Source organism: Lingula anatina, chromosome 6 (assembly GCF_051362555.1).
Source record: "Lingula anatina isolate TDL-2025a chromosome 6, LinAna3.0, whole genome shotgun sequence".
Classification (NCBI taxonomy): Eukaryota; Metazoa; Brachiopoda; class Lingulata; order Lingulida; family Lingulidae; genus Lingula; species Lingula anatina.
In genome coordinates, this window is record NC_141772.1 from 8815078 (window position 1) to 8828147 (window position 13070).

Sequence of the window (13070 nt, forward strand, 5' to 3'; positions counted from 1 at the left end):
GGGTAATAAATGATGTTATTAAATTGACCTTAAACGATGTTTGTGGGCTAAAGAGATATTTGAGAAACAGATGTTTCATTTTTGCCCCAAAATCGCAATTATGAGATAACATGTATGATAATGTTAATTAATTTAGTCACTGTACACTGAGGATTTATCTGTTATACTAGAGAATGTATATAAGGAAGTAAATCACACGATTTTGGCAAAGGTTAACACTATCCTTGTAATACAGTCAAAGGTTCTTTCATTTAAGTAAAATCGATAATTCAAAACCATACGGGGAGAATTCTTGGTACGAAAATATCACTGGAACGGATTTTTGCTGCAAATGCAACAAAAGTCTATTTTCAAAATGTTAATATTACCTGATTATTTCATCCAAAGTTCAGCATCAAACAGCCTGATTCAACCCACTATTTCATACAACCATATATCGCCATTATACGTGTTCAAAACCTGAAATATTTAAAAAGAACGTGTCATATTTATTGACAACTAGGTGTTTTTATAACCCTGGGAAACTGCACTATTTTGAAAGTAGCGTTATTGGTTGGTCTGGCAAACGTAACAAGATCGTTGGCGTTTGCTCCTCCCATTCAGTTGTGATCTAGCCGACTTGCTGAAGCCCGTTTCTTGACAAAATTAAATAGACCGAACTGCTCTGCACAATCAGACGTATTAATTGTATTGGCATAAAATCAGCCGCGACAATTGTTTGTTTCATTGAGTCCTGGCAAATCGTAACGCTATGCGTGTCGTCTGCCTCCTCGCCTTTGTCTGTGCCTGCGCTGTTTCGGTAGAAGGATCCCTGTTTGGCTGTGTGCCTTCTACATCTATTGAGAATTTTGAGCCTAGGAAGGTGAGTAACTTTTCTCGTTCTATAGTCGGGATTTCGATTCTAACATCCGCTTCATTTAAAATTTAAAATATAAACTTAGCGTAGGATCGAACCTAAAATAAGTGAACATCAGTTCGCAACACTGCCTATGTTTATTAAACATATATGCATATGGTTTCTTTAGATAGTTGGATTACAATTAATCCACCTGGACTAAAAGTCTACTACGTGTACAGCTAAGTTGTACACCCAGCTGGTTTCAAATTCCTTTTATCTAAAAAAGATATTTTTTTAGGGTAGACAGTTGAGGAGGGAAAGGAGTGGTTATGAATATATATATATATATATATATATATATATATATATATATATATATATATATATATATAAATTATTATTATTATTATTATTATTATTATTATTATTATTATTATATATACAGACTTGACATTAATGTAGATTTTTCCCCAAATTATTGTTCTTCGATTACTTCGTATTTTTCTTTTTAATGGTTCATAAAATTTAAACCGTCTTCAGGCTAAAATTCTTCTGTAAAATATTCCCACATCTTCAAGATACCCTAGAATAACACTGGTCTAATGTTTGTATATTTCAGGTCTTTGGGCAGTGGTTTGGACTAAAGATCTACTGGCCATTTATGTCCAGTGAGCTATGGAGAGATTATACTAGCACGTTTATTGTTGGATTTGGCAGTACTGCAAATATTATGTGGAGATTGTATTTTAAAGGGTAAGATCATTTTCACAGACATGCACACATACTAGTACAAGCAAACACACAGAAAACGAGCACACATAATTATGCAGCATTTTAAACAACCTTTAAAAATGTATATAGATAATAAGAAGAGAATAACATATGCGCACGATAGAATACTTAGGTGTGTTTAGGCTGCTTTAACAATGAATCCATCGTACTACTGCGCACTAACTCCACGGGGACTCTCGCTGAATGCGATCGGATTCACAGATTGACAAGCTTTCTCTTGTCTCCATCGTACTCGTATAATCATCAGGTTATCTGTATTCTACTCAAAGCTAGGAAGAGGCGTGTTAATCTGTTTTAGGTTAATTGTGAACACTTTCTTGGACACGAAGTTACCAACGCATATATGACACGCGTCATGGCTGTCGTGTTCTTGCAGCCGTTTACATGTACATTAACGCGCAGGTCGATTAGCTGTGTATAGCAGATTTTTTTTCATCAGAGCTGCTATTATATACACGTAAGGCCGCAGCCCAGAATGATGCATATTATCAGTACATGTAGGAAGAAAACTAACCAAGAGAGAGTCAATTAAATCTCTCAATCCTAGATAACAATAGACATGAACTAAGACTACACTTGTTATTATGATCAATCTCTTGTATAAAGACGATAAAAGATTAATCAATGTTAAGTCTTTTTGAAAGATGTTACCCCCTCCCCCATCTACACTTTCAAACGTCAGGGGCTAGCATGAACGACTGTGTCATCTTATCAAAGATGAAGTGTCGAAACTTCGCAATTTACAGAAAAAAGTCAAGATTAGACACTACATTAACGATATAATTTTTACCATAGAATAAATATGCACATGTAGATGTATCTTTTACTCATGGTGATGTAAGAACATAAAACAAAACGTCTTTTCCATTTAAGACTGGGTTCCCACAGATTTACATAGATCAATCGTAATTAACTCCCTGGGGGTTCACGCTTAATTGCTGTCAGCTTCCGGGAGCCGAGCGCGCAAGAAAGTTAATTCCCCCTTACAGCTTTTAGTAGGCGGGACAGACATTTAAGCCGATTAAGCTGACAGCAATCTAGTGAGACTCCTCAGAGGGATTGATCTATCTAAATATCTGTGGGATTGGTCTCTAAGAAACATACAAAGTCATTTTTTTTGCCACAAAAGCCAACTAAATACCAGCATATAGTTTTAAGTAGTATAACTTTGAGGTATTGTTTAATTTTACCCAAAAAATGATTTTCCTGCTAGCATTCTATGATGTATGTCAATGGGTCACGAAAGTAGGAAAATTTTAAAGAAAGCAGCAGTCAAAGACTGCATTCCCATAGGTTTAGATCGATCCATCTAGATCGACCTAACTCCCTGGGGGTTCACGCTAAATTGATGTCAGCCGAGCGCGCACGGTAGTTAATTACCCCCTTACAGCTTTTAGTAGGCGGGACAGACGCCTAAGCCGGCTAAGCTGACAGTAATGTAGTGAGACTCCCCACAGGGATAGATCGATCTTAAATATGTGGGAATGGGGTCTGAACCTCTTTTATGGCTGATCGAGTGATTTATTCAGTTTATCCCTTGGCATGTCGAATTTATTTGAATCGTATAAGAAACTAGTAGAAGTGGTTTATATACTGTATGTTACTGGGAATCCACGCTCCCCCAATGCTCAATTCATATGTACCTGTATAAAAACTTTGCATCAGTTTTCTGTTTTGTGTATTCAAGGGCACCGGCATATGATGAATGCGTGATGAACGAGGAGACGATTCAGTTCTCGGGTACATTAGGCACTTATAACGTAATGTTGGGTAGGTTAATCTCTCTCTCTCTCTCTCCTTCTCTGTCTCTCTCTCACGCATTTATACAAAGACACTAAAAATAATAATAATAATAAATTTAGGTAATAATCATTATAAGTATACATTAGAAAATGGGCATAATGTCTGTGAATGTGCGTTAATTTTTTTTCACTACGATTATTCGTGTGTAGGTAAAAAGTATTTCGATGTCTAACTAGAGCAGGGAATGAGGCTATACCCAGTATCCTGTAGGACCCTATATGTTCAATCAAAAAGTGTCCTACAGTTCATATGCCTTAGATAAGAGTTCCATAGGGCATCCGGTAGGAGATTTTTGGAAGTGTTTTAAGGCACATAAGTATACAGTATATATAACAGGTATCTCCAATAAAAACATTCCAGATGGTAAAGTGGTGGACACACTGGTGTTTGCTAGTACTGACTACGAAAACTACGCCGTCACTTACGAAAAATCACCGAGTAGTCAATATCCAAGAATGATCACTTTATGGTCTCGCACCAAAACTCTACCCAGCAACCTCTCAACCAAATTCAAAGAAGTCTTGAAAGAATCGTTTTGTCTCGATCTCGACAATCCCACTCTTGGGCGATGGGTTTTCACAGTGAGGCACGTCGAAGGTAAGAAGCACAATCATGTGATACGTTTTCATAGAAACCCATTCACAGTCAGCCCGTTTCACACAAAAAAGTATAATCCCAAAACTGATCTTAAATTTAAGAACACAATCATCGTCCACTTTGACACAAAACGAATCGGAACATTGTAGTAGTCCGAGTGAAAGTAAAATATTCTTTTATAACAGCTCGCGCCTTATCAGCATAAGTGCTCCAGTCTATGCCTTAAATGAGTCCCATTCTATTTTTCCGTTCCAGCCTGCCCGTTTTGAGACAAGGCATAACGTAAGGCAAAAATGGGATGTGGACAGAAAATGTCGACAATATGCCACAATTTTTTGTAGTCGATATTCATTTTGCCTTTAAAAATAAATTCGAAATAAAAACGTGCAGTGCGTACTTCTTGATGCCTGCTTTATATCTAGACACGCACGCACACACGTAGACACTCGCTATATATTTGGAATCCCGGAAATTTTAATAGTTCTCCTTTGGCCCTGTCCTAGTTATATCGGTAAAATGGTGCACCAAACTCTGCTCTGTTTGCGTATATGGTACTTTGAGAAGATGGCTTTGCAAAACAGCCCTTCATGTTCTCAGCCTTATCTGACTTATCTTACGCGGTAAGTTATTGTGGGATGATTACGTTTGGCAAGAATAAATGTCCGGTCAGCCTGAGAACGAAATTGAAATACCAAGCGGTGAAGTGTGCTTTAATCGAGAGGGTAACCCCAACGGCATATGTGGGACGAAAAAATAATCTGGAAACAACAGTCGCTTCTTTAAGCGAAGGGCGCAATGGTGGGTCATGCATGTTAAACACAGGGCTATGAATTTTCCCAACTAACACACTTGATATTCCTGAATATCCTATAAAAGCTGCCGAGTTGTAAGTCTAGCGTTATAATAATTTCGTATTTTGGCATGGCGATATCTTTAGAAATGCACTGTTCATTTAATTTTGGCTGCAACAGTGTGACATATATCAGTCACCTGGTTCATAGAAAGAAAAAAAATTGTACAGTGATCGATGATGTGGAATACATAAAACATATAAATATATAGGATACAGAACTGTAGTGCCCAAACAGTCATGTACAATATCTTCCCACAGATCAGGATAATAAAGATTAGCATCAGCCAAGAGAGCAATCGGGAACAGAGGAAGATCAGAGACATTTGCGAGACAATTATGACAAACAGGCACTGACGGGCTGTACATGTGGCGAAACTTCAAGACAAACCACTGGACCACAAGAACAACGGAGTGGATTCCGAGAATGGCCAGATGGAGGGACTATATACCACCATCTGGGACCCACCTGGCCAAACCAGGCCAAGCCAATGCAAGGGCCATTACCTGCAGAGGGAGGTGCCCTTCCAGTTGGCCCTGGATTGATAGATTGATTGGTTAATTGATAGATATAATATATAGAAAAAATAATTCCCTGATGGAGATATCCTGTTAGACGTCAAAATATTGGTAAATCAATTCCAAGACATATCAGATCTATTGGAAGCAAAAAAGACAGAATTGAAAAACATCAGACAGAAGAAACTAAAAGGTATCCTTTTGCGAGCAAAAGCAAGGTGGGTGGAAGAAGGTGAGAAGCCGACAAAATACTTCTGTGTTCTCGAATCTAGACACTACGTGAACAAAACTATACAAAATCTATAACTGCAAGACTGAACTGTTATTTTTGATCAAAAGGAAATACTTAATGAAGCTAAATTATTTTATGAACGTCTGTATTCCTCAAAAATAGAATGTGTAGAAAAAACTGATCTTCGAGCCCTTCTTGACCAATTTAACCTGCCTAAATTAAATGATGCCGAAAAAGAACTGTTACAGGGAGAAATCCCCAAGACAGAACTTCTTACAGTCCTAAAGAAAATGAAGAATAACAAATCTCCGGGCTCCGACGGTTTTACAACTGAGTTTTACAAATTTTTTTGGTCAGACTTGAAAGAATTTATGATCCGAACGGTAAATGAAGTATTTCGTAAAGAAAGGTCACCAACTAGCCAGAAACTCGGCATTATTACTTGTATCCCGAAAGGGGGCAAGAATAGAAATTTTTTACAAAAATGGCGACCTATAACATTATTAAATGTATTTTATAAACTAATATCCGGATGTACAGCTGAACGAATGAAAACTGTATTAGACAAACCAATTTCCCCTTCTCAATCTGGGTTTTTAGCTGGCCGCTATATAGGAGAAAACACAAGGTTGATATATGACCTAATGTACATCACAGAAAAACGAAATATTCCAGGCTTGCTTGTTTTGATTGATTTTGAAAAGGCTTTCGATTCGGTTGACTAGGATTTTATAATTAATGTACTGGACTTCTTCAATTTTGGTGACGCAATTAAAAAATGGTTTGGGATATTAAGTTTCGACTGCAGCGCCTCCATTAGTCAGTGCGGTCATTTATCCGAATACTTCAGAATCTCAAGAGGATGCCACCTGGGTGACCTCCTCTCCCCGTACATTTTTATTTTATGTGCTGAAATACTTCCGTTATTGATCAAGAATAATAGTGATATTACTGGTATAAAGATAGAGAATACAGAATTTAGAATATCACAATATACTGACGACACTACCCTCACGGCAGCAGACTCATTTCTTGCAGCATTTTATACACTTGATTTTTTTCAAAAATATCAGGTTTTAAAATTGGTCAGACATGTTTGAATTTAATTAGCTTCAGCAAAATAATATATTGCACTTTTTTCTTGTTTAATAATCTATTGTAGTTTTGGTTGAATACATTGTGGTATCGATCTTTATTATTATTATTATTATTATTTTTACACCTATTGTTCATGAGATTATAAACTTATATTCGCGTGTTTGAGAGAGAGAGTGTGTGTAAGAGAAAGAGTGAGTGTGCATTTACCATACTTAGGTATATGTACATTCTTGTACTGAAATTTTCAATAAAAAAATGTCTGTCACGCCTAGTAAAGCTGTAAGGGGGTAATTATATTTACCCTCTAGCTTTTCGGTAGAGACTCAGGGAGTTCTAGATGGATCAATCTAGGCATGGGAACCGAGTCATAGCCTCTCCACTGATAACAATCTTTTTCAAGAATGAGCGTTGTGTTTTGTGTTAAGTAAATGTTGATCCTTGCCTTCTCACTCCCACAGCTGCCCACCGTTGTGCCAGGTCTTCCACCCCCCCCCCCCCGTAATGTACTAATTCTTAAATCACGGGTGGATTGAGGCTGTCTGCTGGGTCTTCCTGAAGGCGGTCAGATTTTCAAGTTTAAATTGACGAGATCTAAATATTTCTATCGATAGACGATGAACAAAAAAAAAAAAAAAAAAAAAAATTCATCAACAAAGATTTTACTTTACATTTAAAAGCTGACAAACATTCCAGAAAAATTACAATTATAGAAAGACAAAAGCATTTTACATGGTGATCTTTCAAACCGCAGCAGTTTTACTTAACAGGGGTGAAGATAATTTGCTTTGGGCTGAAATGAATTGACGAAATTCTGGAAAGAAGTTCTCGACATTCTACTGGCATTTTATCTAGCACCTCGGATATAAATTCTTATAGATGTGCAGTCGGCTTACCAAGTACCTTCATAAAGTTGAAATATCAAATGATTTTTCAAAGGAAAACTTTGTTAAATGTAGGACTTTGAAATGCTTAGTAACTACCAGCATGTTTTTACATTTGCAGACATTTCCAGACAGAAGGCCTTTATTTCACACTAAGCCGTTTTGTGATGTATATGTATATTGGACGGATTGAGGCAGTTTTCTGGGTCTTCTGGAAGACGGCCAGATTTTCAAGTATATAAATTGCGACGTCAGAGTAAATTTTATTTTTGCTATATACAATGTGTGTCCTTTTCCCGTGGGAGATAAACTATACCTTAAAAATGGTATTTATCTGTTAAATTTTCTCAAATGTAAAATGTACCTTATATCAATGGCAGAATAAAAAGCAATTTAGTGAGACTCACCAGAGAGTTCGACCGATCTAGATGGATCGATCTAGGCATGGGAGCACAGTCTTAGTGTTTTTTTTTGGAGGGTGGACGGCCATGACTGCCATGACATTTGACCAGGAAGGTTGTCAGTCACTTTTCACATAAAGCTGTAAGTAATGTATGTAAAATACCAGTACGAGTTGCAAAGTCGCAAGTGTTTTACCTGGCCTAAACCGTTCTCTGATTGGCTACTATATGAATATGCTGCTCTTGCGATATTTTACTCATATATGTACTTGTGGTCACATTACCCATGTCTTAGACGAGAGGGAATGAGCGGAAACCCCTGCCAAGAGACAACACCTGCCTAACACGTGCCTAATCTGTGAAAGAGGAACTATCCAAGATATTTAAAGATATTCATATTAGCCGCCGGGGCGTGGGAGAAACGGGGTCATTGTGGGGCTAATTTTCTTGCTTTTGCTGTTAAAAATTCAGTTGGAATGACCTATTTTTACAGTGTTGTTTTTCAGTGAAAACTAACTGAACGGTTTTCAAATTCGGGATTTTATTTTAATTTATGAAGCGATTTACGGCTTATGAAGTGATTCAAGTCAACTTGATCACTTTTTTTTTGGCAGCTCCTTTTGTTTGCTGGATCTTACGAAAAAACTAGCAGACTGTGGATTAAATTTGGTCATAAAACGCCAGTCTCTAGTATAGTCTCTCCAACAGTTCAATTTCTAACAAGAGATTGAAATAGTAAAGTCTCCATCCATGTTTAGAAAACCGTATACACCTATTGCATACGTCCCACTGGGGAGACTTCCTTGAGGAATCTGGAGCAAAGAGGTACCACCTGAACAGCCGTTTCCGTCGTCATTGAAGTCCAAACTGTAATCGAAATGGACGTTGCATGTCTGACTTCCACCGGATACAACATCATAAATGAGCGAATCACAGTGAAACACAGACAGCATGGTGTCGTAGTCGGCGGTGTTACATGTGGAAATAATGATATCACTGTTTCCAGGGTAACTGATGTAATATCGCAGTGGGGCCAGATTATCTTCCACATATTGGTAACTGTCGGAAAAGGTGTAAGCTGTACCATCACACATGACTTTTTGAACATCCGCTGTAAGTAAAAGCCAATATAACCCACCTTAATTTCCAAAATGCAGAACATAGTGCTATCTTATCTTATCAAAGTACTTCCAAGTACTTTACCCTAAAAAAAAAAAAAAAAAAAAAAAAAAACTTGTTTTAGCTTTTCCCTTTAAAATTCGTGAAAGGTTTGAACCATTATCCAAAAGCACACTTTATGTGTTGGAATATTACTTGATATCCTGTAAATATACGTTGACATATATTGCAAAAGCCCAAGGGTCCAGAATAACATACATATCATATACATAATTATAGCTGAAACGCAAACTAATAAAATTAAATAAAAGTTCAGATAGGAAAAAGCAGAAGCCATACTCACGACATCGTGTTGTAAGTGCAGCTAAAAAATAAAAGAGATATATTGAAAAGTTACAATAACAAAAAGTTGCTATATTTGAGTAACATGATTTGTTTTTCTAAGCAGCAAATTACACAACTCTACATCAAGTAAATTTTTCCTGTTTTTTTTATCTTGAACTGTGACATACACGGCATTTATTGGCAAAATATTTTTCAAAACGCGTCACATCAGAGTTTATTGATTTTCAAACTGTTGATAGGGAGTGATAAGCTTATTTTATGCCTAGTTTTATCTTATACTTACGACATGGCGGTACATCTAGGAAGAAAAAGGGAAAGTAACATTATAAACAGAAAGCACCACTTGAATTTTAATTATTCAAAAACAGTTGTTATGGAAACATTGGCATCGAAGATGCGATGACAAGTGTGTTTGATTCTTTGATAGGTATAATTTATGCGATTAAAGAAATGGAGCCATTGGGATAAAAGACAGAATAGTGGAAAAAGATTTACATCAAATTACCAAAAGAAAAAGATATCCAACACTTCTTCTGCAAAGAAAAATTATCTAAAATGTTCGATACATCATGATTTGTATTCATATTCATAAAGATAACGCTGTCTTATCAAAAATGCACCGCTGTGCACTTGCTTATTCTCTAGGCTCACTGATTTATCAGATAAGAGGCGAAAGAGTACCTTTATACAACAATTCACTTTTGCTGAGGTAACCTTTTGCCTAGCTTCAACCCGAAAACTGGGATGGCCTCTTTGCAACCCCGCAAACGAAATGCGTGCAAATTGTTTGTAAATAATAACTTTTGCTGACTCGGTACGTCACAATTTCGGGTGATGAATCTTGTTGAATATATGATATATATTTTTTTATCCCTTAGGCCATTTCATTCAATACAGACAACAATTTGTTACATTGTTAAAATTATTAGGATAGTGGGGTTATATAATAAAAGTGGCCTTGTTTTGCCAAAATTCGAACAATCGCTATTTCTTGTTGCCTTCTTTTTTTGCTATGAATGGGACCTTGAAAGTTTGTGGTACACTGGAATGGAGGAGACATAAAATTGACTTTTGCTAAGGTAACCTCTTGAATTATCTCAGCTTCAGGTTGAACTTAGCCAAATGGTGACCAAAAGAAAAAGCCTATTTCCACTTTGTTCCATGATCATGGATTTTCAAGGTATGTGAAAAGAGCGCATATTTATTTATTTATTTATAAATATACCTCTGTGCCAATAAAACAATGTTTGGTAGTGTCAGAGAAATCAGAAACACTAGAAAGCAATATCACATGTCAGAATGCCAGCGTCAAACAATCCTTCGTGCTTTCTAATTTCAGTGTAAATTTTTGGTAAACATTGGTTAAGTTCAGATATCTCAAACGCCTCAAAAAAAATAGTTTTGAAACACAAATTATGCCTCTAATTTCCAAAATAGTTCATGATTTAAGCAAAAATGCACTATATCCTTACCCTTCAAAGAGGGCCATGTGGAAGACAAGTGCACGCTTAGCATGTTCTACACCCTTTAAATTAGGTTCATTATTTTTATCATTACCATGATTATTATTATCACAATAATTTTTTTTGGGGGGGGAGGGGGGGGCTCTAAAAGACTTTATCTTAAGATCACTTATATTTATATAAGTATTTTAAATAAAAAGGGCGAAAAACTAATACGCAAAATGAAGACATTTATAGTGTTTATAACGTATCAAATCCCTTAAAGATAAAGCAGAAGCAGAAGAAGAAGCAGAATTATAAGCTTCTGTGTAAAAATTGTATAAAATGCACGTTTTTTTTCACAAATGCTGAGTTGCGATTCACTTATCATAATGCAATGAAATTTAAAACGGCAGTTCTCACCTGGAACGCAGTTTTGGGAGTCTGGGTCAGAAGGGTCCATGATGAATCCTTCATCACACACACATGACCATTTATTTGGACAAGGTAAGGCTTTACCTTCTTCATTGGTCGTATTCTTGCAGTGTGTCATGTTGTTTTGTTCTGTCTTACAACATCTTGAGTTATCTCCGCACACAGGTTGACTCTTTCGAGTTGCTGTAAAATAAGTTGGTCAATGAATGGTTTCATTCTAGGAAATAGTAACAATGTTAATTGGAATGTGTAAGTTTGTCAAACTTGAAGTATATACTATAAATTATTCATGTCAATAACAATAGAAGGCCAAATCGTAGTTGAATAAAAGTGTTATGTTTATGAAACAGGGATTGATATAATCTTTGTCATACTAAATAGAAACGGTCAAAAATAAATAAATAAATAAATAAATAAATAAATTGATTAATAAATTAATTTAAAAACCAATTTTCTTTGCACTGTGTAAACTTGGTCAAAGCACCATATACAAACATTTTCAAAGGTTTCACTACCTCAGTGTTAGCGTACATTGCGCATTTATTTTTTATTTTGAAATCAGTCGTGAAAATTTAAAATAGCCATTTTGAAATTAAATGGGAGTGAACACATACCTTTAAAAGCACCATCAACTGCATACGCACATAGTGACAAAATGGACATTAGAACAAAAAGAAGCACCGGGCTGTTCATCTTCACGTTCGGTTCTAAAGCTGCTTCTGCTGATGAAGTCAAGGAATGTGGATCCGTTGAAGGGCTCAATGGACTGAACCTTATATAGGTTATTCCCAATGTTTGCCGTTACTGTTTGAGAGATTTTAACCAATCATATACTCGGAAAATAACATTACATAACTTTATACCTCTGTCCTCTGCACTGCTGTACCTAGAAATTGTTACTTGCTGATATTGGAACTATTTTACGTATAATCTTTCCTGGCCCAACAGATGGTTATAGGAATAGATCTGAGTATCTCTCTCTCTGCAATATTTAGTGCCATTACGAAAAGAGGAATAGCTGATGCGAGATATTTTGCCATTTCAAGGTAGGGTAAGAACTCGTCAAGGTTTGCCCTTATGACCCTCTATAGTTAAAAAAATTTAAGTAAAGTATCTTCACAAGTATAGACAAAAACAAACACTCCAGTATCTTCACGACACAGTTTAGGGGGCTTAATATCGTCGCCATTACTTTCAACGATGGAATTATTGATAATTTTGGCTATACCGTAAGTCCTATCAGTGCCAGTCTTTGCGAGTATTTGGATCGATCTATCTCCTTGGGGAGTCTTACTAAATTGTTATCAACTTAACCCGCTTTAATGTCTGTCACGCCTAGTAAAGCTGTAAGGGGGTAATTATCTTTACCCCCTAGTTGATTCGGCAGAGACTCCCCAGGGAGTTCTAGATGGATCGATCTAGGCATGGGAACCCAGTCATAGCCTCTCCACTGATAACCATCTTTTTCAAGAATGTGCGTTGTGTTTTGTGTTAGACCCCGTACGTGAGGTAAATGTTGATCCTTGCCTTCTCATTCCCACAGCTGCCCACCGATGTGTCAGGTCCTCTAACCCCCCACCCCCACCCCCCACCCCGCGTAATGTACTAATTCTTAAATCACGGGTGGATTGAGTCTGTCTGCTGGGTCTTCCGGAAGGCGGTCAGATTTTCAAGTTTAAATTGACGAGATCTAAATATTTCTATCGATAGACGATGAA

The 13070-nt window shown here is 36.7% G+C and overlaps 2 protein-coding genes across 2 annotated transcripts; one reads left to right on the forward strand and one right to left on the reverse strand.

The window, feature by feature from the left end:
• Nucleotides 1-731: 731 nt before the first annotated feature.
• LOC147761087 (uncharacterized) lies at nucleotides 732-4299 on the forward strand. Its single transcript, XM_087015158.1, has 5 exons — nucleotides 732-862; nucleotides 1458-1591; nucleotides 3318-3400; nucleotides 3794-4030; nucleotides 4286-4299. The coding sequence occupies exons 1-5, from the start codon at nucleotides 752-754 to the stop codon at nucleotides 4297-4299; spliced, it is 579 nt and encodes a 192-aa protein (XP_086871284.1). The 5' UTR covers nucleotides 732-751.
• A 4273-nt stretch (nucleotides 4300-8572) lies between these two features.
• On the reverse strand, nucleotides 8573-12200 carry LOC106170802 (uncharacterized). Its single transcript, XM_087015989.1, has 5 exons — nucleotides 11967-12200; nucleotides 11341-11535; nucleotides 9759-9773; nucleotides 9474-9494; nucleotides 8573-9122 (listed from the first exon to the last, which is right to left on the reverse strand). Exons 1-5 carry the CDS (start codon nucleotides 12043-12045, stop codon nucleotides 8728-8730), a joined length of 705 nt encoding a protein of 234 aa, XP_086872115.1. The 5' UTR covers nucleotides 12046-12200; the 3' UTR covers nucleotides 8573-8727.
• Between the last annotated feature and the right edge of the window lie 870 nt (nucleotides 12201-13070).